Source organism: Bufo bufo, chromosome 5 (assembly GCF_905171765.1).
Source record: "Bufo bufo chromosome 5, aBufBuf1.1, whole genome shotgun sequence".
NCBI lineage: Eukaryota > Metazoa > Chordata > Amphibia > Anura > Bufonidae > Bufo > Bufo bufo.
Window position 1 is genome coordinate 206,484,854 of NC_053393.1, and position 27,906 is coordinate 206,512,759.

General features: G+C 45.0%; 2 protein-coding genes across 2 annotated transcripts in view; one reads left to right on the top strand and one right to left on the bottom strand.

Annotated features, from left to right (window-relative positions):
- The window catches only part of LOC121001946 (tetratricopeptide repeat protein 30A), a 59,323-nt gene extending 50,860 nt beyond the window's left edge, over positions 1–8,463 (bottom strand). Inside the window, exons 1-2 of the mRNA XM_040433220.1 lie at positions 8,330–8,463; positions 2,668–2,733 (exon numbers count right to left, since the gene is read on the bottom strand). Of these exons, the coding sequence (XP_040289154.1) occupies positions 2,668–2,733; positions 8,330–8,383 (120 nt within the window). The 5' untranslated portion in view covers positions 8,384–8,463. The remainder of the gene's footprint in view (positions 1–2,667; positions 2,734–8,329) is intronic.
- Positions 8,464–8,589: 126 nt separating this feature from the next.
- NPHP3 (nephrocystin 3) overlaps positions 8,590–27,906 on the top strand; it is a 72,954-nt gene continuing 53,637 nt past the window's right edge. Inside the window, exons 1-3 of the mRNA XM_040433273.1 lie at positions 8,590–8,648; positions 23,840–24,217; positions 27,320–27,445. Of these exons, the coding sequence (XP_040289207.1) occupies positions 23,894–24,217; positions 27,320–27,445 (450 nt within the window). The 5' untranslated portion in view covers positions 8,590–8,648; positions 23,840–23,893. The remainder of the gene's footprint in view (positions 8,649–23,839; positions 24,218–27,319; positions 27,446–27,906) is intronic.

The following is a 27,906-nucleotide window of genomic DNA, read 5'->3' on the forward strand; positions in this document are numbered from 1 at the left end:
TGTAGGCCAATGAGCTTCCCCCATAGGCTTTATTACTAGGAGCAGTCAATGCAATATGACAGAAAGGGATAGATAAATCAAAACCAGTTCCAGGGAAAACCTGAGCAGTTACTAACCAACCAGCTCCATGATCTCATGCCTTATTCCTTGTGATTTTGTGGCTTCAAAAAAATTTGGGTTGGGGCAGATAAAGCAAGAAAAAACATATGTAGAATGGAATCTCGTAGGAATACTTCTTAGGGACATGGAAAAAAAATGCATGGGTAAGTATAGTTATATCCTGGAGGTCTTATGGGGTGGGATATGTAGGAATGCAGGAAGGTGACATGTAGGCAGACGAGCAAGAGATCCTATCAAACACAGACCTTTAAAATATTGGAGCACTAAAGAATGAGGGGATCCCAAGACTTTCTCCAGACTCCCTAATGAATCAGACTATGAAAATGACAAGCGTGCTACGTGTCCAAAAATTTGGATATTTGTCCATCAATAAAGCCAGGACACCACCCCAAGTAGTCTAGTAATGTGTAAAACCTACAGTGGCGGAAATAATTATTTGACCCCTCACTGATTTTGTAAGTTTGTCCAATGACAAAGAAATGAAAAGTCTCAGAACAGTATCATTTCAATGGTAGGTTTATTGTAACAGTGGCAGATAGCACATCAAAAGGAAAATCGAAAAAAAAACTTTAAATAAAAGATAGCAACTGATTTGCATTTCATTGAGTGAAATAAGTATTTGTACCCTCTAACAAAAAAAGACTTAATACTTGGTGGAAAAACCCTTGTTTGCAAGCACAGAGGTCAAACGTTTCTTGTAATTGATGACCAAGTTTGCGCACATTTTAGGAGGAATGTTGGTCCACTCCTCTTTGCAGATCATCTCTAAATCCCTAAGGTTTCGAGGCTGTCTCTGTGCAACTCTGAGCTTGAGCTCCCTCCATAGGTTTTCGATTGGATTAAGGTCCGGAGACTGACTAGGCCACTCCATGACCTTAATGTGCTTCTTCTTGAGCCACTCCTTTGTTGCCTTTGCTGTATGTTTTGGGTCATTGTCGTGCTGGAACACCCATCCACGACCCATTTTCAGTTTCCTGGCAGAGGGAAGGAGGTTGTCGCTCAGGATTTCACGATACATGGCTCCGTCCATTTTCCCGTTTATGCGAATAAGTTGTCCTGTGCCCTTAGCAGAAAAACACCCCCAAAGCAAAATGTTTCCACCCCCATGCTTGACGGTGGGGATGGTGTTTTGGGGGTCATAGGCAGCATTTTTCTTCCTCCAAACACAGCGAGTTGAGTTAATGCCAAAGAGCTCTATTTTGGTCTCATCAGACCACAGCACCTTCTCCCAGTCACTCTCTGAATCATTCAGGTGTTCATTGGCAAACTTCAGACGGGCCTGCACATGTGCCTTCCTGAGCAGGGGGACCTTGCGAGCCCTGCAGGATTTTAATCCATTGCGGTGTAATGTGTTTCCAATGGTTTTCTTGGTGACTGTGGTCCCTGCTAATTTGAGGTCATTAACTAACTCCTCCCGTGTAGTTCTAGGATGCTTTTTCACCTTTCTCAGAACCATTGACACCCCACGAGGTGAGATCTTGCGTGGAGCCCCAGAGCGAGGTCGATTGATGGTCATTTTGTGCTCCTTCCATTTTCGAACAATCGCACCAACAGTTGTCACCTTCTCTCCCAGCTTCTTGCTAATGGTTTTGTAGCCCATTCCAGCCTTGTGCAGGTCTACAATTTTGTCTCTGACATCCTTGGACAGCTCTTTGGTCTTTCCCATGTTGGAGAGTTTGGAGTCTGCTTGATTGATTGATTCTGTGGACAGGTGTCTTTTATACAGGTGACTAGTTAAGACAGGTGTCCTTAATGAGGGTGACTAATTGAGTAGAAGTGTCTAACCACTCTGTGGGAGCCAGAACTCTTAATGGTTGGTAGGGGTTCAAATACTTATTTCACTCAATGAAATGCAAATCAGTTGCTATCTTTTATTTAAAGTTATTTTTTCGATTTTCCTTTTGATGTGCTATCTGCCACTGTTACAATAAACCTACCATTGAAATGATACTGTTCTGAGACTTTTCATTTCTTTGTCATTGGACAAACTTACAAAATCAGTGAGGGGTCAAATAATTATTTCCGCCACTGTATGTGCTACCAGCACTATGCAGGAAAAGGTCACTGGTCACCAAGGCCGAAGTGTAAATAATTAAGGGTGAGAGAGGTGGAGTGACTAGAAGAAGAAACAATGTCTTCCTGTCAGAGGTTTCCTTTACAGTGTCAAAAACTTTTGATATGTCATAGTGACATATGAAAGATTTTGACTGGTGGGGGTTTGAGTACTGCTCCCACAGAGCACATTGTCTCTCACAGAAAGTCAAGTCTGCCTCGATGCCATCTCCTAGAGCGAGGAGAGACTGCACTCTATATGTGCGCTACTCTCTTCATGTTAGCGATCAGCAGCTGAGGTGCCATTAAAAAAAAAAAAATAATAACTGGGAAAAAAAAACATAAAAACCAAACTGGAAAAAATGCATGCATGTTTGCCACGGTTTTCCTTATGGTTGAGGTTTTTACAGGTGAATAAACTGCGACAAAAATGTTTTGTCCTGTAATAGACCCAAATACATGACATACCCATCCATGTAGTATTAAAAATATTACCCGATATTGCTTCTGCAGTTCGATGCTGAGTATCTGAACCGCTTCTCCATATCTTCCTTCCTTTATCTGAGAAAGAAAAGGCACAATTAATACTATTAGAGGAAAAATGAATGGGCGGCTCACCCCCAATCCGAATGGAATCAGGTGCTCACGTGTATGTTTACCCCAATAAACAAGCGCCAAAATAGGTATGTATATAGAACGGGCACTCAGGCCATAGGGAGTTGCATCAAAAAGAATTTATTAAACATATCACCATAACATTAAACATTAAAACAAATCATTCCATAGTAATCGAATATTGGATCGAATGTTGGTTATATAATCGACTGGTGAAAATGGATGATCAAACAGTAAACAGAGTACTCAAAAAAATCTGTTTAGGAAAACCACATAAATGTAAAAAAAATATAAAAATAAACGTGTAGGACCACTTATATTCTCTTTAGTAAATTATATGACCACTCATGGCTTGATATAGTTACCATATGGATACGGATATCTTATATAGCAAGCAAGCATATGAAAGGAAGGCAGGCGAACATCTGAAAAGAAAAAGAGCAGTCTCTTTACCATGTCTTCACCACTTCCCAGCAGGACAGACCGCACGCCTAGTCAGCGATGATTTATTTTACCATATAAGCACCGGTAGTTCGGTGTAGATGCAAGCTTCAGTGGCGTATTGCATTTATATCGAGACTCAAACAAGACTTTCGAATGGTGATCACGTGTTTGGTGGCGTCCCACATGGTTTTTTTTTTGTACGTCACCTATTCCAAGTTACAGCGCGCTGTTTCTTTCCAGATTATGTAATCCGTCGTTTCTGTAGTTAAATTTCCATACGCGTTTCGAGGTTGCAGACCTCTTCCTCAGTGGCTGTTGTAAATCTCTATATGTCGCACTCCATATTTTAGATGGTTTTAAGGGGGTGTGGTTGGAACACCCATTGGTCAGAATTTAACTGGGAGGGGCGGTTTTCAGCAGTCTCAGCTGTTCTATAATGTGGTTCTTCCCATCTCATCCATCGACATTTAAGTGTTAATTTAAAATAGTATCCAGAAGTTTTGCAAGAGAGGAATATAATGTGGGGATAGCAAAAAAATCGCATCAGAAGCGTACATACGATATCTGTGCGAATAATGTACCACTTATATCCCATTATTATAAGCATAACATATTTAAAAGGGATCATTATATAGTTATATAGTTACCTAGTGAGTCATATGGTGGGGATTAGTTATCCCAACAGTTCTAAATACCAATATATCCATTTCTTTAAACAATGTGAATGTCAGTTCAGAAAGTAGTAATATTCTAAAGAGAGACATGGGTATTAACCTCCATTTTCAAATAATGCGATCTGATACTTCGCATTATGTATAAGCGACTTTCTTTCGAGTCTTTCCTCAGAGACTTTTAACTCAAGATATTTCAATAGATCTTTTTCATCTTCAGTATAAAATGTGATAGAATATCCAACAGAAGGTTTCCATCTCAATTGGAATCGGAAATAACACAAATCGCATAGAAAACGCACCAAAAACGAAAATGCAATATTTAAATAGTTTATATGTAATCTCTATCTCATCATTCCAGGCTACCTTAGGCTTCGTTACGAACTAATCTTTGGAGGATGACATAGTTAATTCTTTCCAAAAGAATCTTTTATAGAACATTATTTCAAAGTGTATTCGAAAAATGAATTAGAAAAAAATTTCTCAATTTTTTTTTCGAAAGTTCTCGAAGTTTTCCCGAAATTTTTCTCTAAAAAAAACCTCGAGAATTCCAACAGATCTTACAAATATTCTCCAGGGACTTTTCAAGTTTTACACTTTTGATTCATCTTTAGCATATTGTGGAAGAAAGAGGTTTTCAAAGGTACAGAATGTATTTCTAAACAAGGATGATTTATCGGATAAGGGATCTCTGTGCAGAATCACTATGGCTGACGGATATACCAACCAGCCAGTTTAGACCTTTAAAAAGAAATTGTACGAACCAAGAACAATTTACGATTGAGGCTGATAAACTAAAAGAACATTTCCTTGCTAAACAATATCCATCAGAGGTAATAGATAGATCATTACAGAAGGTGGAGAGAATGGACAGAAGTGCCTTCTTCTTACCAAAAATAACTAAGATAGAGTGCGATGAACAACTACGCCTAATATTACCATTTAACAGTGAATATAGAAAGGTAGAAAGGATTATTAAAAGATATTGGCACCATCTCCTCGTTGATAAGACAATAGGACCTCTCTTGAGCCTGACCCCTAAAATCACATACAGGGAGTGCAGAATTATTAGGCAAATGAGTATTTTGACCACATCATCCTCTTTATGCATGTTGTCTTACTCCAAGCTGTATAGGCTCGAAAGCCTACTACCAATTAAGCATATTAGGTGATGTGCATCTCTGTAATGAGAAGGGGTGTGGTCTAATGACATCAACACCCTTTGGCAAAATGGGTCAAAAGAAGGACTTGACAGGCTCAGAAAAGTCAAAAATAGTGAGATATCTTGCAGAGGGATGCAGCACTCTTAAAATTGCAAAGCTTCTGAAGCGTGATCATCGAACAATCAAGCGTTTCATTCAAAATAGTCAACAGGGTCGCAAGAAGCGTGTGGAAAAACCAAGGCGCAAAATAACTGCCCATGAACTGAGAAAAGTCAAGCGTGCAGCTGCCAAGATGCCACTTGCCACCAGTTTGGCCATATTTCAGAGCTGCAACATCACTGGAGTGCCCAAAAGCACAAGGTGTGCAATACTCAGAGACATGGCCAAGGTAAGAAAGGCTGAAAGACGACCACCACTGAACAAGACACACAAGTTGAAACGTCAAGACTGGGCCAAGAAATATCTCAAGACTGATTTTTCTAAGGTTTTATGGACTGATGAAATGAGAGTGAGTCTTGATGGGCCAGATGGATGGGCCCGTGGCTGGATTGGTAAAGGGCAGAGAGCTCCAGTCCGACTCAGACGCCAGCAAGGTGGAGGTGGAGTACTGGTTTGAGCTGGTATCATCAAAGATGAGCTTGTGGGGCCTTTTCGGGTTGAGGATGGAGTCAAGCTCAACTCCCAGTCCTACTGCCAGTTTCTGGAAGACACCTTCTTCAAGCAGTGGTACAGGAAGAAGTCTGCATCCTTCAAGAAAAACATGATTTTCATGCAGGACAATGCTCCATCACACGCGTCCAAGAACTCCACAGCGTGGCTGGCAAGAAAGGGTATAAAAGAAGAAATTCTAATGACATGGCCTCCTTGTTCACCTGATCTGAACCCCATTGAGAACCTGTGGTCCATCATCAAATGTGAGATTTACAAGGAGGGAAAACAGTACACCTCTCTGAACAGTGTCTGGGAGGCTGTGGTTGCTGCTGCACGCAATGTTAATGGTGAACAGATCAAAACACTGACAGAATCCATGGATGGCAGGCTTTTGAGTGTCCTTGCAAAGAAAGGTGGCTATATTGGTCACTGATTTGTTTTTGTTTTTTTTTTAATGTCAGAAATGTATATTTGTGAATGTTGAGATGTTATAGTGGTTTCACTGGTAAAAATAAATAATTGAAATGGGTATATATTTGTTTTTTGTTAAGTTGCCTAATAATTATGCACAGTAATAGTCACCTGCACACACAGATATCCCCCTAAAATAGCTAAAACTAAAAACAAACTAAAAACTACTTCCAAAAATATTCAGCTTTGATATTAATGAGTTTTTTGGGTTCATTGAGAACATGGTTGTTGTTCAATAATACAATTAATCCTCAAAAATACAACTTGCCTAATAATTCTGCACTCCCTGTATACCAAGGCACCCAATTTGGGTCTTAAGGTTGCACCCACATGCACAAAACGGAAAATACAACGAAATAGTCATTGGTTGGATGTAAAGGGATTTTATAGATGTGGTGTCTGCAAGAATTGCAGAACCACAAAATTCCCGAAAAAAACAGCTAGTATTCAATCCACCATCAATTCATTCCGCATTGATATTAAAGAGCATTTCTCTTGCAACTCTACAGATGTCATCTACTTAGTTCAATGCGGATGTTTTTTTTTTTCGAGAAAATTTTTGAGAAAACTTCGAAACTTTCAAAAAAGTTTGAGAATTTTTTTTTAGAATACATTTTTTGCATTTTTTTTTAAATAAACGTTGAAATAACGTTCCAAGAAAGATTCTTTTGGAGAGAATTAACTATGTCATTCTCCCAAGATTAGTTCGTAATATCTGATCGGTGGGGGTTCCAGGTGTCGGACCCCCGCAGATCAGATATTGATGACCTATCCTGATGATACAGTAGGTTATCAATATTAATGGCTGGACAACCCCTTTAACTTTTATAAAAAAGAACTGCATTAGGCCAGTTTCACATATGTGGTAAGAGATCCGGCAGGGAACCACCTGCTGAGCTCTCTGGATCCGGCATTTCCGGACGCTACCTAATGCCCGCCGGCCTCCTTAACTATAATGAGGACCGCTGGAGACCTGGCTGCTACCCGGCAAATATGCTGAGAATTGGCTGGACAGAAACCTCTACACGGATTATAGTTAATGGGGCCGGTGGGCATTCAGGAACCGTCCGGCAATACCTGCAGGCTGTTTCTTGCCAGATCTCGTACCGTATATGTGAAACTAGCCTTAGTCAATGCGCGCCACGTGCTTTCTATGGAGCTACTGCAAAGGATCTGAGAGAGTCCGGTTGGCATGCATTTATCGGTGACCGATATACACTATACGGACAAAATGTACTGCGACACCTTCACATTACACCTACAGGAGCTTTCCTAAATCCATAGGCGTTAATATGGAGATGACCCGCTTCCATTTTCAGCTAAAACAGCTTCCACTCTTCTGTACAAGAGTTTGGAGTGTCTGTGGGAATTTTTGCCCATTTGTCCAAAGGGCATTTCTGAGGTCAGACAATGATGGTGCACGGAAGGGCCTGGATCACAATCTCCATTCTAGCTCATCCCAAAGGCGTTCGATGGGGTTAAGGTCGGTTCTTCCACACCAAACTGACCCAACCATGGACCTTGTTTTGTGCCCTGGAGCACAGTCATGCTGGAACACAAAAGGGCATCCCCCCAAACTGTTCTCGCAAGGTTGCTAGCATACAATTGTCCAAAATGTGTTGGTATCTCTTCACTTAAACCAAGGCCAACCCCAGAAAAACATGCCCATAAGGTTATGCTTCCTCCACCGCTGCAGATCTCTGGTCTCCCCTATATGATGCATGATCCAGTGACATGACGGATGGGAGACACGTCACTGCGGCCAGTCATTGGCTGCAGCATCCACCAAGCAGAACAGCGCAACCCATGTGGGCAGAGTCTGGTATTGCAGCTAATTCCTGATTGAGGTCAATGGGACTGAGCTGAAAGACCAGACTCGACCTGTAAACAAGGGTGGCGCTGTTTCCAGAAAAACAAGAACCTTTCTGGCAATCCTATGCTACACATGGTTTAATTGACATATGTGATGATTTAGGGTCAGCTTTCGGATGATTTTTAGTGAAGACAGGGCTGGACACAAGAAGGAGTCATAAACATGAAGAGAATGAACCCCTTCAAGAAGGATGGAGAAGGCCTCCTAACAACACCAGGCCTTACGATGCAGATCGATGCCGATTTCATGCAGTGATCGGGCTCTCTCACCAGTTTATAGATGGTTGCCGTGTACTCCCCGTCCTTGATCTGCTGGGCGGCCATTCCTCAAGGGATTTAAACGTCCACGGAATCCCCGATCTTCTATTCAGTTCACGGTTACTAAGGCCGCTCATACAGCTCCCTAGCAACCAAACGGAAGTCACTCCTCCTAACCACGCCTCTTTCGCGAACGTGATTCCGATTTGCAGCTCGGCTGCTTTTCTTTTCTTTTTTTTTCTCAAGTACAATAAACTTTATTGAGAGTGACGATGCCCATTACCTGCAGTTACTGTTGATAGGAGGCAATCTTCTCCGTGGCAACCAAACAGTAAGTTCTTATTGTCTCTGTTCCACCCGCGAACAACAGTCCTTAGTAGTTACTAAGCTGCTAATAGTCAGTGGTTGGTAGACGTGTAGTCGAGGGGACTGGCTGGAAGAGATTTAGGGGTGTAGAAGTTGTATGTGCTGTACAACTATTCACTTTTCTTATTTTTACCTTTTCATATAGAAAAGTTGAGTTTCTTCTGCAGACTTTGCTGGTTTTGCACTGTTCTCATTGAATTAACTTCACTCCATTCATATATGTAGCTGCTTTCAAAATGCTGCTGGTTGCCATTGGAAACCGACAACAGTTCAGCTCCTCTCCGCTGTCAGTCATGTGATCTATCAGCTTCACACCAGACTGTTCAACTGACCGATGTCTCTTACTACCAGTTTATAGGAGGGGGCATGTAAAGCCTTTACCATAGAACACACCACCAACCTGCGCACTTGACCCCCCAGACCAGAAGCTTTCTTAGTACAGACCCCCCAGACTCTGCATTTAATACACAGCCCAGATGAGACTCCACCATAATCCAGACACCAGACCACACACACTCTGCCTACATCAGATTGTGCTGTAATCCAAACCCCAGACCAGACTCAGGCCCCACACCTGACTCCACTTTAATTCCAAATCTAGACTAGGCTCCACCTTAATCCAGCCCTCAGACCAGACTTTCCTTTAATCCAGACCTCAGACAGAACTCTACCTTAGGCCTCTTGCACACGATCGTATGCCCTCTGAGATATACGGTTCGTGAGCGGGCCATATGTCCCGGAGCAGCATTGATCGTGCGCACGGGCGTACACAACATCTTAGATTACAATGATGCTGTGCACGTCGGGCCGTCTGGTGTGCTATTGTCCTGCACTCATAAGATCATATGAGTACGGGACAATAGCACCCGGGCGGCCCGACGTCCACAGCATCATTGTAATCTATGATGCTGTGTACTCCTGTTAGCACGATCAATGCCGCTTTGGGACATATGGCCCGCTCACGGACCGTATATCTCGGAGGGTATACAGTCGTGTGCAAGAGGCCTTAGCCTTCTTCCGGGCCAGACTGCGCCTTAGCCTTTGTCCGGGCCAGACTGCGCCTTAGCCTTTGTCCGGGCCAGACTGCGACCTTAGCCTTTGTCGGGGCCAGACTGCGACCTTAGCCTTTGTCGGGGCCAGACTGCGACCTTAGCCTTTGTCGGGGCCAGACTGCGACCTTAGCCTTTGTCGGGGCCAGACTGCGACCTTAGCCTTTGTCGGGGCCAGACTGCGACCTTAGCCTTTGTCGGGGCCAGACTGCGACCTTAGCCTTTGTCGGGGCCAGACTGCGACCTTAGCCTTTGTCGGGGCCAGACTGCGACCTTAGCCTTTGTCGGGGCCAGACTGCGACCTTAGCCTTTGTCGGGGCCAGACTGCGACCTTAGCCTTTGTCGGGGCCAGACTGCGACCTTAGCCTTTGTCGGGGCCAGACTGCGACCTTAGCCTTTGTCGGGGCCAGACTGCGACCTTAGCCTTTGTCGGGGCCAGACTGCGACCTTAGCCTTTGTCGGGGCCAGACTGCGACCTTAGCCTTTGTCGGGGCCAGACTGCGACCTTAGCCTTTGTCGGGGCCAGACTGCGACCTTAGCCTTTGTCGGGGCCAGACTGCGACCTTAGCCTTTGTCGGGGCCAGACTGCGACCTTAGCCTTTGTCGGGGCCAGACTGCGACCTTAGCCTTTGTCGGGGCCAGACTGCGACCTTAGCCTTTGTCGGGGCCAGACTGCGACCTTAGCCTTTGTCGGGGCCAGACTGCGACCTTAGCCTTTGTCGGGGCCAGACTGCGACCTTAGCCTTTGTCGGGGCCAGACTGCGACCTTAGCCTTTGTCGGGGCCAGACTGCGACCTTAGCCTTTGTCGGGGCCAGACTGCGACCTTAGCCTTTGTCGGGGCCAGACTGCGACCTTAGCCTTTGTCGGGGCCAGACTGCGACCTTAGCCTTTGTCGGGGCCAGACTGCGACCTTAGCCTTTGTCGGGGCCAGACTGCGACCTTAGCCTTTGTCGGGGCCAGACTGCGACCTTAGCCTTTGTCGGGGCCAGACTGCGACCTTAGCCTTTGTCGGGGCCAGACTGCGACCTTAGCCTTTGTCGGGGCCAGACTGCGACCTTAGCCTTTGTCGGGGCCAGACTGCGACCTTAGCCTTTGTCGGGGCCAGACTGCGACCTTAGCCTTTGTCGGGGCCAGACTGCGACCTTAGCCTTTGTCGGGGCCAGACTGCGACCTTAGCCTTTGTCGGGGCCAGACTGCGACCTTAGCCTTTGTCGGGGCCAGACTGCGACCTTAGCCTTTGTCGGGGCCAGACTGCGACCTTAGCCTTTGTCGGGGCCAGACTGCGACCTTAGCCTTTGTCGGGGCCAGACTGCGACCTTAGCCTTTGTCGGGGCCAGACTGCGACCTTAGCCTTTGTCGGGGCCAGACTGCGACCTTAGCCTTTGTCGGGGCCAGACTGCGACCTTAGCCTTTGTCGGGGCCAGACTGCGACCTTAGCCTTTGTCGGGGCCAGACTGCGACCTTAGCCTTTGTCGGGGCCAGACTGCGACCTTAGCCTTTGTCGGGGCCAGACTGCGACCTTAGCCTTTGTCGGGGCCAGACTGCGACCTTAGCCTTTGTCGGGGCCAGACTGCGACCTTAGCCTTTGTCGGGGCCAGACTGCGACCTTAGCCTTTGTCGGGGCCAGACTGCGACCTTAGCCTTTGTCGGGGCCAGACTGCGACCTTAGCCTTTGTCGGGGCCAGACTGCGACCTTAGCCTTTGTCGGGGCCAGACTGCGACCTTAGCCTTTGTCGGGGCCAGACTGCGACCTTAGCCTTTGTCGGGGCCAGACTGCGACCTTAGCCTTTGTCGGGGCCAGACTGCGACCTTAGCCTTTGTCGGGGCCAGACTGCGACCTTAGCCTTTGTCGGGGCCAGACTGCGACCTTAGCCTTTGTCGGGGCCAGACTGCGACCTTAGCCTTTGTCGGGGCCAGACTGCGACCTTAGCCTTTGTCGGGGCCAGACTGCGACCTTAGCCTTTGTCGGGGCCAGACTGCGACCTTAGCCTTTGTCGGGGCCAGACTGCGACCTTAGCCTTTGTCGGGGCCAGACTGCGACCTTAGCCTTTGTCGGGGCCAGACTGCGACCTTAGCCTTTGTCGGGGCCAGACTGCGACCTTAGCCTTTGTCTGGGCCAGACTGCGCCTTAGCCTTTGTCCACGTCAAACTCCTCTGCCTTAATCCAAACTATCCTGTGTTATCTATATGTATAGGTGATATCTGTTATTGTAATCCTGCCAGTGATGATCATGACAAAGAAGTGGTGCCTGTTATTATACTTAGTGGCCAGTGTGAAAACTGCAGGATTTTAGGATTTTTTTTATATATAGAAATTTTAAATAAAATCACCAAAAAAAAAAAGACATATAACATAAAAAACTTGATTTAAACAAAAAGTAATTTTCTGATCCAACATAGGCCGACATTTACTAATACTGTCTAAAAGTTTCTAAAAGACCATTTCAGCTTCGACAGATAGTCTTAAACTGCAGCAGATTTATGACAGTGGCTGATACTGGATGATAAATATGGTGTGCCTATAGACTGTCTAGTCCAGGGATGGACAAACTCGGCCCTCCAGCTGTTTTAAAACTACAAATCCCATCATGCCCTGCTGTAGTCTGATAGCTGTAGGCAGACTGGGAATGATGGGATTTGTAGTTTTACAACAGCTGGAGGGCCAAGTTTGCCCATCCCTGGTCTAGTCTAACTTTCCCACCAAACCACAACCCTTTTCACAGAGCCACGCCTCCTCGTAGGACAATTCACAAAAAGGGTGGAAAAGTGACTATGGTGAAAAGCATGTATGGCAGATTATTTTTTTTTGTATTTTGCTCAGTAAATCTCCCCATTCTCTTTATATAGAACTGCCTTCTCCACCCCCATTTCGCCCCCTTTTCCATGCACTGATGGGTCACTAGGGGCACCAGTGTGCATTCTTAGGACATTCTTCTGCCAGTCAGAATGTGATGCCATGTCATCACAATATGCCGTCACTTTGTTTGAGTGCTTTTCCATCCGCTATACCAGGCTTCTTTGAGGCAGGAATGGGACTAGGGGTTTCCAAGCAGTGAAAACATTTCTCAGCTATTTTCCAGTGGTAGTGCGGTTCAGAATCACAGCATTAACACCTTAAGGACCTTGCCATTTTTCACCTTAACCCCTTCCCGACTGCCCACTGTGTATATACGTCCTATGTGCACATGCCCCATGCAGATTATTATTTTTTTTTAATAATTATTTATTATTAAAGCGCCATTCATTCCATAGCGCTGTACATATGAGAAACATAGAAACATAGAAACATAGAATGTGTCGGCAGATAAGAACCATTTGGCCCATCTAGTCTGCCCAATATACTGAATACTATGGATAGCCCCCGGCCCTATCTTATATGAAGGATAGCCTTATGCCTATCCCATGCATGCTTAAACCCCTTCACTGTATTTTCAGCTACCACTTCTGCAGGAAGGCTATTCCATGCATCCACTACTCTCTCAGTAAAGTAATACTTCCTTATATTACTTTTAAACCTTTGCCCCTCTAATTTAAAACTGTGTCCTCTTGTGGTAGTTTTTCTTCTTTTAAATATGCTCGCTTCCTTTACCGAGTTGATTCCCTTTATGTATTTAAAAGTTTCTATCATATCCCCTCTGTCTCTTCTTTCTTCCAAGCTATACATATTAAGGTCCTTTAACCTTTCCTGGTAAGTTTTATCCTGCAAAGAGGTATGCATACATAATACAGACAATTGCACTAATCATAAACAAAATGAGTTACAGACTGGTACAGAAGGAGAGAGGGCCCTGCCAGTGAGGGCTTACAATCTACATGGTATGGGAGAAGGACACAGTAGGTGCGGGGGAAGTTGGTCATGGCGGTATAGAGGCAGCAGGGTCACTGGTTGTAGGCTTGTCTGAAGAGGTGGGTTTTCAGGTTTCTTTTGAAGGATTCCACTGTGGGTGAGAGTCTGATATGTTGGGGTAGCGAGTTCCAGAGTATGGGGGATGCACAGGAGAAATCTTGGAGGCGATTGTGGGAAGAGGCGATAAGAGGAGAGGAGAGAAGGAGGTCTTGTGAGGATCGGAGAGTGCGTGTGGGGATGTATCGGGAAAGTAGCTCAGAGATGTAGGGAGGGGACAGGTTATGGACAGCCTTGTATGTATTTGTTAGTACTTTGAAGTGAATTCGCTGGGCAATGGGGAGCCAGTGAAGGGATTGGTAGAGGGGAGAGGCAGAGGAGTAACAGGGTAAGAGGTGGATTAGTCGGGCAGCAGAGTTGAGGATAGATTGGAGGGGTGCGAGAGTGCTAGATGGAAGGCCACAGAGGAGAGTGTTGCAGTAGTCTAGGCGGGAGATGATGAAGGCATGTACAAGCATTTTCGCAGATTCAAAGTTAAGGAAAGCGCGGATGCGGGAGATGTTTTTGGGTTGGAGGTGGCAGGTGGTGGAAAGGGCTTGGCTGTGCGGTCGGAAGGAAAGGGCAGAATCCAAGATCACTCCAAGGCAGCGGACTTGGTTGACCGGGGATAGTGTGCAGCCATTGATCTTGATAAATAGGTCTGTCGGGGAGGTTGAGCAAGATGGGGGAAAGATGATGAATTCTGTTTTATCCATGTTAAGTTTTAGAAAGCAAAAGGCGAAGAAGGATGATATAGAAGATAGACATTGTGGGATTCTTGATAGTAAGGTGGTGATGTCTGGACCAGAGAGGTAGATTTGTGTGTCATCAGCATAAGAGTAATACTAAAAGCCATGGGACTCTATGAGCTGTCCCAGGCCAAAAGTGTAGATAGAGAAGAGCAGGGTTCCTAGGACAGAGCCTTGGGACACCAACAGAGAGGGAATGAGACGAGGAGGTGGTGCGGGAGTGGGAGACACAAAATGTCCGTTCTGTGAGGTATGATGTGATCCAGGAGAGGGCCAGGTCAATGATGTGAGAAAGTTTGCAACAGAAGGGAGTGGTCAACAGTGTCGAAGGCAGAGGACAGGTCAAGGAGGACAGAGTATTGTTTCTTGGTTTTGGCTGTTAGTAGGTCATTGGTGACTTTGGTAAGGGCAGTCTCAGTTGAGTGGTGGGGTCGGAAGCCAGATTGTAGGCGGTCAAAGAGGGTGCAGGAGGAGACGTGAGAGGACAGTTCTGAATGGACATGTTGTTAAGTAGGTAAACAAAAAAGAGAGATACTCGCGCTGCAGTCTAAATAGGGGAAATAAGCTCACACAATATGAAACTATGTGCGGACTGAGTCGCTGCAGGGTTCCATTATGGGGTTAATTGCCAAAAATACCCCAATAAATAGGGAAAAACCTAATAATGGAAGAATAAAAATAGAACCCGCGCTGACTTGTTAGGTAGTTGTGTAGATTCGGATATTGCCGCAATGAATGGAAATTATTCCAATACCCAGTATGTGCACAGGCTAACTAAAGCTGAACAAGCTAAGAGGGAGGATTTGGTCTCTGAAAGACCCCAGAGAGTGAGGCTTCCGTAGCTTCGGGTGTGACGTCACATGAAAGGTTTCCAGGACGACGAGTAAACATCGCCTCCCTGTGCGCACGCGAGCTACCGGCCGGAGCTACGCGCATACCACGATGTGAGCAGAAGACCGGATCGGAAGAGACACCAACAGGAGAATCGCAGCCAGCAACACACGAATCCATCTGCAGTATCAAGTGTGCCCGGCAGTGCACATACCAGTAAGTGTCCAGCGCTTATTCTTATGCACACACTGTATTTGAATTACTGGATTCTCATCTGCCATAGACTATTGATACATAGATTCTGCTGTATTCGAATCGAGGAGTTAGCGAATATTTTGTTAGTAGATACTGGGTATTGGAATAATTTCCATTCATTGAGGCAATATCCGAATCTACACAACTACCTAACAAGTCAGCGCGGGTTCTATTTTTCTTCTTCCATGTTGTTCAAGTAGCTTTGAGGCATACGGAAGAAGTGATATGGGGCGATAACTGGAAAAAGCAGATGGGTCAAGTGAAGTCTTTTTGAGGATGGGTCTAATGGTAGCATGTTTAAAAGCAGAGGGGAAGACACCAGAGGTTAGTGATAGGTTGAAGAGATGAGTTAGGGTTGGGATAAACACTGTGGTGAGGTTAGGGATGAGGTGGGATGGGATTGGGTCAAGTGCACAGGTGGTCAGATGAGATCTGGAGAGTAGAGTGGAGATTTTTTCTTCTGTAATGGTGGAGAAGCGGGTTTTGGGAGTAGAGGACCGAGCAGTTGTGTAGAGGGTCCGTGGGGACTGTGTACTGAAGCTTTCTCTGATGTTGACTATCTTTTGTTTGAAGTATTTGGCAAAGTCCTCAGCTGAGATGAGAGGAGAGGTGGGTTCGCTGGGGGACGGAGAAGTGAGTTAAAAGTGTTAAAAAGTTGTTTAGGGCTGTGAGCCAGGGAAGATATGAGAGATGAGGCCTGTTTTGTATCGGCGAGTGAGGATTTGAATATGAGGAGGGATTGCTTGTATGCGGTGAAATGATCTTTAGAATGGGATTTCTTCCATCGCCGCTCAGCAGCCCTGGAAGCTTGTCTAAGTTTTTTGGTTAGGTTGGTGTGCCAGGGTTGTCTGTTAATTTTTCGGGTTTTGTTGTGTGTGAGGGGGGCAACAGTGTCCAGAGCTGTACCTATTGTGGTGTTATATAGGGGGTGTGGCAGCATCTGGGTCTTGGAGGGAACAGATGGTAGAGAGTGGGAGAAGAGAGTCAGAAAGCAAGCGAAAGTCGAGATGTTTAAGGTTCCTGCGGGGGTGTGCTAGTGTGTGGACCGGGGGGAGCTGCAGAAGAGACCAATGAAGAGAAGGTGAGTAGGTTGTGGTCGGATAGGGGGAGAGGCGAATTAGAAAGGTTAGATAGGGAGCAGAGGCGGGTAAAGATAAGATCCAGAGTGTGACCATCTCTGTGGGTGGGAGCGGAAGACCACTGTGATAGGCCGAAGGAGGAAGAGAGTGACAGGAGTTTAGAGGCGGCCGAGTGGCAGGTTTCAATAGGGATGTTAAAGTCACCCATGATGATAGTGGGGATGTCGGCAGAAAGAAAAAGTAGTAGCCAGGTGTTAAAGTGGTCAAGAAAGATGGTGGCTGGGCCTGGGGGGCGGTAAATGACGGCTACTTGAAGGTTGGAGGCAGAGTAGATGCGAACAGAGTGTACTTCAAATGAGGTGAGCATAATGGAGGGTGGCAGTGGAGTTGGGCTGTAGGAGCAGGTGTCTGATAGGAGAAGACCAACTACTCCACCATGTTTGCAGCCGGGGCGGGGGGTTGGAGTGAATTGAAATCCACTATATGAGAGTGCAGCAGGGGAGGAGGTGTCAGAGGGTGTCAGCCATGTTTCTGTGAGACCCAGAAAGGAAAGTTTTTGAAAGATAGAAAGTTCATGAATGTAGGACAGTTTGTTACAGACAGAGCGTGCATTCCATAATGCTCCTGCAAGAGGAACCAAAGGAGCAGGGGTCAGAGGAATGGTTATTAGGTTTAAGGGGTTGTAGAAATTTGTAGAAGGAGATTTGTAGTGGGACATGGAGGTTTGAAGAGATATCACCAGCAATAAGGTAGCACGTATATACACATACAGGAATCACTTTCATCCCACTGCTGATCAGCGCTGGGATTAAAGCTCCTGCTCCTGCAATCTAGCAGGAGCAGGTTGGGTCCCGGCAAACAGACAGAGCAGGGACCCTGAGGAGAAGACAGGAGCGGTTTATTACCGCTTATGCCTTCTCCTGTGCCATCAGGAGAGCGCTGAAAAAGCGCATGTTGCAGGTAGAAGGAAGCGGCAAAGCTTTTTTAGGGGGTGTCTGGAGCAGGGGCAGGAGCAGAGCTGCAGGGTCTAAGGAGACCCTGATCAGCTTTGCCTGTGTGTCATGCCCTGTGGGGATTCACTCTGGTAGACAGGATAAGTGGACGCAGTATAAAGGCACCAAGCAGTTCTTAAATCAAATAGTTCAGTGTTTATTCACACTCTTGGCAAGTTCTTAAAACAAAAAGTCACATTCAACACAAAAAAGTCACCTTTTGGTTTTGGTGTTAGTTTACACCCAGCTGGCAGTTCTGCCTCAAAGAGTCCATGAACAGACTTTAGGCAGCCTGTTAACCCTCACACTGGTCTCAGACCTCCAAGCCCAGCACAAGCCTCAGATCATAATACAGAGATCCTTTCTGCTGAACCCAGCTGTCTTTTAAAGGCAGCTAGGTGTCAAAACCCGGATCGTCACATAAGTCCAGTCCGGTGTTTGACCCCACCTGGCCGCTAATCAGTCCAGTAGCACACACTGGGAGGAAAATACCTGCCACCCCATACAACTCCCTTTACTGTGTCACATACCCCCCCCCCCACCTTTGTTCAACCTTGAGGGGGTGAACACATGCCAAACAGTGCACCTGGCACAGGGCATCCGCGTTTCCCTGCAACCGGCCTGCTCTGTGTTCTACCGAGAACTTAAAGTTCTGTAAGGATAAGAACCACCTGGTGACCCGGTCATTTCTCTCTTTGGCCTGGCTCATAAACTTGAGAGGGGAGTGGTCGGGCACTAGGCAGAACTTTCTCCCCAACAAATAGTAGCGGAGAGACTCGAGTGCCCACTTGATAGCCAGGCACTCTCTCTTCATTATACTGTACCTGGTCTCGGCTGGGGTGAGCTTGCGGCTTAGGAAGACAACGGGATGCTCCTCCCTGTTGACTTCCTGAGACAGTACAGCACTAAGGCTTACTTTGTACCACGAACTCCCTCTTGAAGTTGGGCGTCACCAAAACCGGTGACCCACACAGGGCCAACTTCAAAGCGGAAAAAGCCTCTTCCGCCCGATCATCACAGCAAACCATCGCTGATTTTCGTCCCTTCAAGAGTTCTGTCAAAGGTGTGGCTAGAGTAGCAAAGTGGGGGACAAACCTCATGTAATAGCCCACCATTCCCAGGAATGACTTTACTTGCCTAGTGGTGACAGGTTGGGGACAGTTTTGTATCGCCTCTATTTTGTTCAATTGGGGTTTGATGAGTCCGCGCCCAATGACATATCCTAGGTACCGTATTTAATCTCCTCTAACCCTATCGCACATTTTTTTGGGTTAGTGGTTAGTCCAGCCTTCCGAAGGTAGTCCTCTACGGCCTGCGCCTTGGACAGGTGACTCTCCCAGTCGGTACTATGAATGACAATATCGTCCAGGTAAGCCGAGGCGTACCTACAATGGAGACAAAGTACAATGTCAATTAATCGTTGAAACGTGGGGAGGCGCCATGAAGGCCAAAAGGTAACCTTATATTGATACAGCCCCTCAAGGGTGAGGAAGGCAGTTTTTTCTTTGGCAACCTCCATTAAGGGCACTTGCCAGTACTCTTTGGTGAGGTCCAAGACCAAGAAATACCTTGCCTGTCCTAACTGCTCGATTAGCTCATCCACCCGGGGCATGGGATATGCATCAAATTTAGAAATCTCATTTAATTTATGAAAATCATTACAGAACCATAATGTCCCGTCTGGCTTGGGTATTAGAACTATTGGGCTGGCCCACTCACTTTTAGACTCCTAGATGATATCCAGCCTCAGCATTAGCTGCACTTCCTCCGAGATGGCATTTCGCCAAGCCTCGGCCACTCGGTACGGTTTTAACTGGACTTTTGCCTGGGCCTCGTTGACAATATCATGCTGGATTATGGAAGTGCGTCCAGGGAGTTCCGAGAACACATCCATGTTCCGACTAACGAACTCCCTGGCTTCCTGAGGTAAGTGTCCTCCAGAGGTCTTTGAATGAACTCCTGAGGGACATATTATGTGCCAAAAAGAAATAAAAATATAAGTAAAAAAAAAAACAATAATAAAAAATACAAATAAAAAAAATGCAGTTGCTAACAGAAACTGTCACCATAGTCGCCCCGTTCTCTCAAACCTATACATGTTATATATAAAAACGATCGTCACAAAGTAGGGAACCCATTGCAATAATACATTTTTGTGTCAGTTTTAATATTTAAGAAATTATTTTTTCTTTTTTTAATTTATATCTTTTTAATAATAAGTAGCTTTTTTCTTCCAAATTAAACCTAAAAGAAGATAAAAAAAACTCTAAAAAAACATTCTAAAAAAAAGTCCTAAGTGTCAAGAAAAAAAAAAAATCACTAAAATTATTTTGGTAGTCAAACAAATAAAAAAGCTGTGGTCACTAAACCACCACATGCACAAAATCACTAAAAGCTGCCAGGCCTTTTTGGGCCCAGTCATGAAAGAGTTAAGGACCAGGCTATTTTTTTGGGAAACTTGACATGTGTCACTTTATGTGGTAATAACGTTGGAATGCTTTTACTTTTCCAAGCCATTCTGAGTTTATTTTCTCGTGACACATTGTACTTCATGATAGTGAAAAATTTTAGTCGATATAATTCACCTTTATTTATTAAATACAAAATTTACCGAAAATTTGAAAAAATTAGCAATTTTCTAAATTTGCATTTATCTGCTTTTGAGGGCTGTTTCACATGAGCGGATGCCGTGCTTGTCATCCGCTCGTGTGAAACAGCCCTAAGGCAGATAGTGATACATAATAAAAGAGTTATTACTTTACATTTCCCATATGCCCTCTGTCATGTTTGCATCATTTTGTAAATGTAATTTTATTATTTAGGATCTTATTAAGCTTAGAATTTTAGAAGCAAATTTTTTTAATTTTTAAGAAAATTTCCGAAACCCACTTTTTAAAGGACCACTTAAATTTTAAAGTCACTTTGTGGGGCTTACATAGTGGAAACCACCCATAAATGACCCCATTGTAGAAACTACACACCCTCAAGTTATTTAAAACTGATTTTACTAACTTTGTTAACCCTTTAGGTGTTCCACAAGAATTAAAGGAAAAAGTAGATTTAAATTTTTAAATTTCACTTTTTTGGCACATTTTCCATTTTAATTTTTTTTTTTCCCCCCTGTAACCCATCAAGGGTTAACAGCCAAATAAAATTCAATATCTATTACCCCGGTTCTGTAGTTTACAGTGACCCCCGTTATGTGGTCGTAAACTGCTGTATGGGCACACGGCAGGGGGCAGAAGGAAAGGAGCACCATATGGATTTTGGAGGGCAGATTTCATTGGGATAATTTAAGTTGCCATATGACCTTTTAAAGACCCCCTGATGCACCCCTAGAGTAGAAACTCCAAAAAAGCGACCTCATTTTGAAAATCATACGATAAGGTGACACCTTTATTGGTACTATTTAGTGGTATACCATATTTTTCGCCCCATAAGACGCACTTTTCCCCCCCCAAAAGTGGAGGAAAAATGCCCCTGCGTCTTATGGGGCGAATGCTGCCATTTTACATCGCAGTCTGTGATGCTGCAGCATTGTAGACTGCGATGCATCAGCTGGACGAGGGAGGGAGGAGGGGCCGGTGTCATGCAAATGCGGCGGGGCCGGTGCGGTCACTGTACTCCGGCCCTACCGCTCACTCACTTCCTTAATGCCTAAACATTTTATAATAATAGCTTTCATTGAAGTTCCGATCCCCAGCCTCATCTGTACTACTTACTAAATGTCCTGTAGCAGGCAGAGCAGGGCGGTCGGCGTATCTCACTGACGTCACTTGCCTTCGCGGCCTACTTCATTCATAAAGTAGGCGGCATTTTATAATAAGCTATTATTATAAAATGTTTAGGCAATAAAGCAGTGAGTGAGCGGTGGGGCCGGAGTACAGTGACCGCACCGGCCCCGCCGCATTTGCATGACACCGGCCCCTCCCACAGGATTACTGTGGCTCCGGTATATTAGGGCATTTGTGGATGCCACTATTATGGGGTGGGGGATATGTGGATGGCACTGTTATGGGGTGGGGGATCTGTGGGTGACACATATATAGCAGTGCCATCCACAGATCCACCCCCCATAACAGTGCCATCCACAGATCACCACCCCATAACAGTGCCATCCACAGATCACCACCCCCCCATAACAGTGCCATCCACAGATCACCACCCCCCCATAACAGTGCCATCCACAGATCACCACCCCCCATAACAGTGCCATCCACAGATCACCACCCCCCATAACAGTGCCATCCACAGATCACCCCCCCCCATAACAGTGCCATCCACAGATCACCCCCCATAACAGTGCCATCCACAGATCACCCCCCATAACAGTGCCATCCACAGATCACCCCCCCCATAACAGTGCCATCCACAGATCACCACCCCTCCATAACAGTGCCACCCACATATCACCACCCCCCATAACAGTGCCATCCACAGATCACCACCCCCCATAACAGTGCCATCCACAGATCACCACCCCCCCATAACAGTGCCATCCACAGATCACCCCCCCATAACCAGTGCCACCCACAGATCCCCCCCATAACAGTGCCACCCACAGATCCCCCCATAACAGTGCCACCCACAGATCCCCCCCATAACAGTGCCACCCACAGATCCCCCCCATAACAGTGCCACCCACAGATCCCCCATAACAGTGCCACCCACAGATCCCCCCCATAACAGTGCCACCCACAGATCCCCCCATAACAGTGCCACCCACAGATCCCCCCCATAACAGTGCCACCCACAGATCCCCCCCATAACACTGCCACCCACGGATCCCCCCCATAACAGTGCCACCCACAGATTCCCCCCCATAACAGTGCCACCCACAGATCTCCCCCATAACAGTGCCACCCACAGATCTCCCCCATAACAGTGCCACCCACAGATCCCCCCCCATAACAGTTCTATCCACAGATCCCCCATAGTAGTGTCATGCACAGACCACCATTAGTTCAAAACCCACCAAAAGCACACCTTTTGGTTCAAAAATATTTTTTTCTTATTTTCCTCCTCAAAAACCTAGGTGCGTCTTATGGGCCGGTGCGTCTTGTAGGGCGAAAAATACGGTATATGACTTTTGAATGCTCTATTATTATGCTTTTTGTGAGGCAAGGTAATCAAAAAATGGCTGTTCTGGCACAGTTTTAATTTTTTTTTGCTTTTTACGGTGTTCACCTGACAGGTTAGATCATGTGCTATTTTTATAGAGCATGTTGTTATGGAGGCAACTATATCAAATATGTCTACTTTTAGTGTTATTTTGTTTCAGTTTTACATAATAAAGCAATTTTTATGTCTCCTTTTTCTGAAAGCCATAATATTTTTATTTTTCGGGCAATTATCTTATGTAGGGGCTCAGTTTTTGCGGCATGAGGTGATGGTTTGATTGGTGCTATTTTGGGGTACATATTACTTTTTGATTGTTTGGTATTACACTTTTTCTGATTAATGGTGACAAAAAATAGATTCTTTTTTTTTTTGGCACGGTTTTTATTTTTATTTTTTATTTTTTTACGGTTTTCACCTTACAGGGTAAGTCATGTGATATTTTTATAGAGCAGGTTGTTACAGACGCGGCAATACCTACCGTAATATGTATGTTTTTTTTTTAAATATATATGATGTTTTCTTGTCTCCAATTTCTGAAAGCCATATCTTTTTTATATTTTGGGCGATTGTCTTAGTTAGAGTCTAATTTTTTTTGTGGGATGAGATGACGGTTTGATTGGTATTATTTTTGGGAATATATAACTTTTTGATCACTTGGTAATTATTACACTTTTAGTGATGAAAGTTTTTTTTTTTCTGTTTATTTACAATTTTATATGTTGCTTTTTATGAGAGAGGGTTTTTTTTTATTGTAAAAAACACTTTTATTTCACTTTTATTATTTTTTTATTTTTGTCCCACTATGGGACCTCTACATTACAGGGTCTGATGCCTGTTTCAGTGCAGCACAATACATTGCATTGACTGTCAATGTATTACACAGCAGGCCTATGAGACTCAGCCAGCTCCCTGCACTGCTCCTGGTCCCCGCACTGCCGCTGCTGCTTCTCCCCATGCGCCGATGAAAACATCTGGTGTCGGGGGGATGGCAGGGGATGTCCTAATTTTAACTCTATCCGTGGCCTCAATTTTGTGGCTACAACCCGGACCGACGTGATGAATTAGATGGCTTTTTCACTTCTTGTATTTCATGAATTTTTGTATTAAGTTTGTTGAAGATTTACTGTTTAGTGACATTCTTCAATCATTTCATCTGTTTTATATATTTAACAGTTTTTTTTATTATTGTCCTTCAGAATGCCCTGAGATGGTAAGTTAGCGGAAACCCCCAGAGATCCTGACCTGCCACAATGGGGACAGCGTCTTCCCTGGTGAACCCTGGAGAGGTGATTGAAGATACTTATGGCGGAGGAGGGGGAGAATCTTGTGAGATTCCTGTAGAAGTGAAGCCCAAGGCCCGCCTTCTCCGCAGTTCTTTCAGGCGTGGGCCAAGGGTTATTGGAGCCAGTTTTAAATCCACTGCCTCAGTGGACCTGGAATATGCTGCAGAATATGAACGACTTAAGAAGGAGTATGAGATATTCCGGGTTAGCAAGAATAATGAGATTGCTTCCATGCAGAAGAAAGAGGTGAAACTGGATGAGGAGAATAAACGGCTGAGGGCAGAGTTACAGGTGTGTAAAGCGAATGGTTTATATGCATGTGATGGCTCTGGAATTTCAAATGCATTTATGCGGAGTTACGGCTGCTTCATATAGTGTCAGTTATTTGGGGGGAAGGGGGGCAGCTTTGTGTTTACGATCCTCCATTCCAAACGTAAAATTTGACCACACGTGGACAAAATAGTTGGTACCCTGCTGTTAAAGAAAAACCCACAATGGTCACTGAAATAACTTGAAACTGACAAAGGTAATAATTAATGAAAATCAGCTAATGAAATAAGACATAGCTTTTGAATTGTGGTTCAACAGAATAATAATAAAAAAAAACTAATGAAACTGACCTGGACAAAAATAATGGTACCCCTAGAAAACATTTAAAATAATTTGACCATAGGGGCATGTTAAACTAAGATGTGTCCTGTAATTAGCATCACAGGTGTCTTTAAACTTGTAATCAGTGAGTCTGCCTATTTAAAAGGTGAAAAGTAGTCACTGCTATTTGGCCACACTGAACATGGACCAAAGAAAGCTAGGGAGAGAGTTGTCTCAGAAGATTAGAAAGAAAATTATAGACAAACATGTTAAAGGTAAAGGCCATCTCCAAACTGCCTAATGTTCTTGTTACTACATTTGCACATATTATTCAGAAGTTTAAGGTCTACAGGACTGTAGCCAACCTCCCTGGACATGGCTGCAAGAGGAAAAGTGATGAAAAATTGAAGAGACGGATAATACGAATGGTAACCAAAGAGCCCAAAACAAAGAGATTAGAGGTGAAATCCGAGGTCAATGTACATCAGTATCAGATCGCACCATCTGTCTCTGTCTTAGCCAAAGTAGACTTAGGGTCCATTCACACGTCCGTGTGTGTGGATCCGCAAAACACGGACATCGGCGATGTTCGGTCCGCATTTTGCGGACCGCACATCGCCGGCACTTAATAGAAAATGCCTATTCTTGTCCGCAATTGCGGACAATAATAGGACATGTTCTATATTTTTCGGGATCGGAATTGCGGACCCGGAAGTGCAGATCCGCAATTCCGGATCCGGGCAACACATCGTGCTGCCCAATAGAAATAAATGGGTCCGCAATTCCTTGCGGAACAAAATTGCGGACGTGTGAATGGACCCTTAATGGAAGACGACCAAGGAGGAAACCACTATTGAAAGCAAATCCTAAAAGAGCAAGACTGGAATTTACCAAAATGCATATTGACAAGCCACAAAGCTTCGGAGAGAATGTCCTTTGGACAGATGAGTCAAAACTGGAGCTTTTTGGCAAGTCACATCAGCTCTGTGTTCACACAAAAATGAAGTATACAAAGAAAATAACATTGTACCTACTGTGAAACATGGAGGAGGCTCATTTGTGTTTTGGGGCTGCTTTGCTGCATCTTGCACAGGGTGTCTTGAATCTGTGCAGGGTACAATGAAATCTCAAGACTATCAAGGCATTCTGGAGCAAAATGTGCTGCCCAGAGTCAGAAAGCTTGGTCTCAGTTGCAGGTCATGAGTCCAACAGGATAATGACCCAAAACACACAGCTAAAAACATCCAAGAATGGCTGACAGCAAAGCACTGGACTATTCCAAAGTGTCCTTCTATGAGCCCTGATCTAAATTCTATTGAACATCTGTGGAAGAAGCTGAAACATGCAGTCTGGAGAAGGCACCCGTCCATACCTGAGAGAGCTGGAGCAGTTTGGAGTGGGCCAAATACCTGTGAACAGGGGCAGAAGTCTCATTGAGAGTTACAGAAATCACTTGATTGCAGTGATTGCCTCAAAAGGTTGTGCAGCAAAATATTATGTTAAAGTAGTTGTCCAAGTTATTTTTATTGATGTCCTATCTGACACCCGGCACTCCCACCGATCGGCTGGGCCATCACCATCTCAGACAGTGCCTACAGTACATCATCGCTGCTAGTCCACTTGAGGGCAGTGGATTTGCAGTGGCCCAAGCACAGACATATACTGTATAAACCACACCTCCGCTGTCAGTAACTGCGCCTGTAGATTGCTGTACACAGCGTCACTTATGACAGCACACATAGGGGGGAATTGTCACGTGATCTGGCGCATTGACCGTGAAAAACATGTCACATTCATTGTTTTGAATGCACCTAGAAGGAAGACGAGCGGCTGGCTAATATATAAGATGGAAAGTGGGTGTAGAGCTACCTGGTTTACTGGGCAGGATGTAGTGAGAGCTTCTAGGTGTACTGGATGGGTACAAAACCAGGAGCAAGTGCACTAAACCATAAGAACTCATGTGATACGTGCTGCGCCCGACAGACCTCATGGACGAGATAGAGGCCCAACAGGTTTCTGTCTTGGAGACTGACATTTTACCAAAGAAAACACTGCGGCATACTGCGCTATTTTATTCAGCTTATTTTTTTATCGGATCTGCGACAGAGGCTCCATTGCAGATGTGACCCAAGCCTAAAGTTGGCACCAGTGGTATCTGGGTTTTATTTGGAGTTGAGAAACTGAAATATCGTTTCTGCTGATTTGGTTATGTGCTTTTTACATACATGCTTTTTCATTGGTGTTTTACATAGGGTGAATAAGGGTACTTTCACACTTGCGGCAAAGTTTTCCGGTATTAAGTTCCGTCCTAGGGGCTCAATGCTGGAAAAAAACTGAGCAGTTTTATCCTAATGCATTCTGAATGGAAATCAATCCGTTCAGGATGCATCAGGGTGTCTTCAGTTCAGTCCTTTGACGGTATTTGGACGGAGAAAAAACAACAGCATGCTGCATTTTTCTCTCTGGCCAAAAATCCTGAACACTTGCCGAAATAACGGATCCGGCATTTTTTTCCATTGGAATGTATTAGTGCCAGATCCGGCATTAAAATTGCCGCATTCACGGATCCGGTCTTCCAGTCTGCGCATGCGCAGACCTTTTAAAAATGTAAAAAAATAAATACCGGATCCGTTTTTCCAGATGACACCGGAGAGACGGATCCGGTATTGCAATGCATTTGTGAGACGGACCCGCATCCGGATCAGTCTACAAATGGTTTCCTTTTGCCGGAATCCAGCAACACAAGTGTGAACGTACCCTTAGTAGGAATACATTTCCATCTAATATGATTTTCTGCATTAGGCACTTCAGAAGACATACCAGAAGATCCTAAGAGAGAAGGAGAGTGCGGTTGAAGCCAAATACCAGGCTATGGAGAGAGCTGCTACCTTTGAACATGACCGAGATAAGGTGAAAAGACAGTTTAAGGTGAGCCACATTCTGCTGCCGGTATAGGGAGTCTGAAATCAGTGAAGTAGACCAAAATGGCAGCTGTAACACAATATAGGGCAGGTATGACATCTAGAATATGATCTAGAACATCTAGGTATTATATCTAGAATTAAATGGGTTTCTGACCCTCAAGCTTCAGTCAGTAATTGCTTAGAATGGGTTTAACATAAAAAAGAAAGCCTCTAACCTGTTCACCAGCTCTTCGTTCCAGTGTGGAAGTGTGACATTCCTCTTTCCATCACTTGCACTGCTGGGGAAATGTTACTGCAGAGGCCAATGAGTGGCTACAGTGGTTCATGTGACAGTGGGTGGGATGTCACACTTCCCACTGTTAATCGGACCTCAGATCAGACCCCCAATTTTTATCAGACCTCAGATCAGACCCCCAATGTTTATCAGACCTCAGATCAGACCTCCCAATGTCAGATCAGACCTCA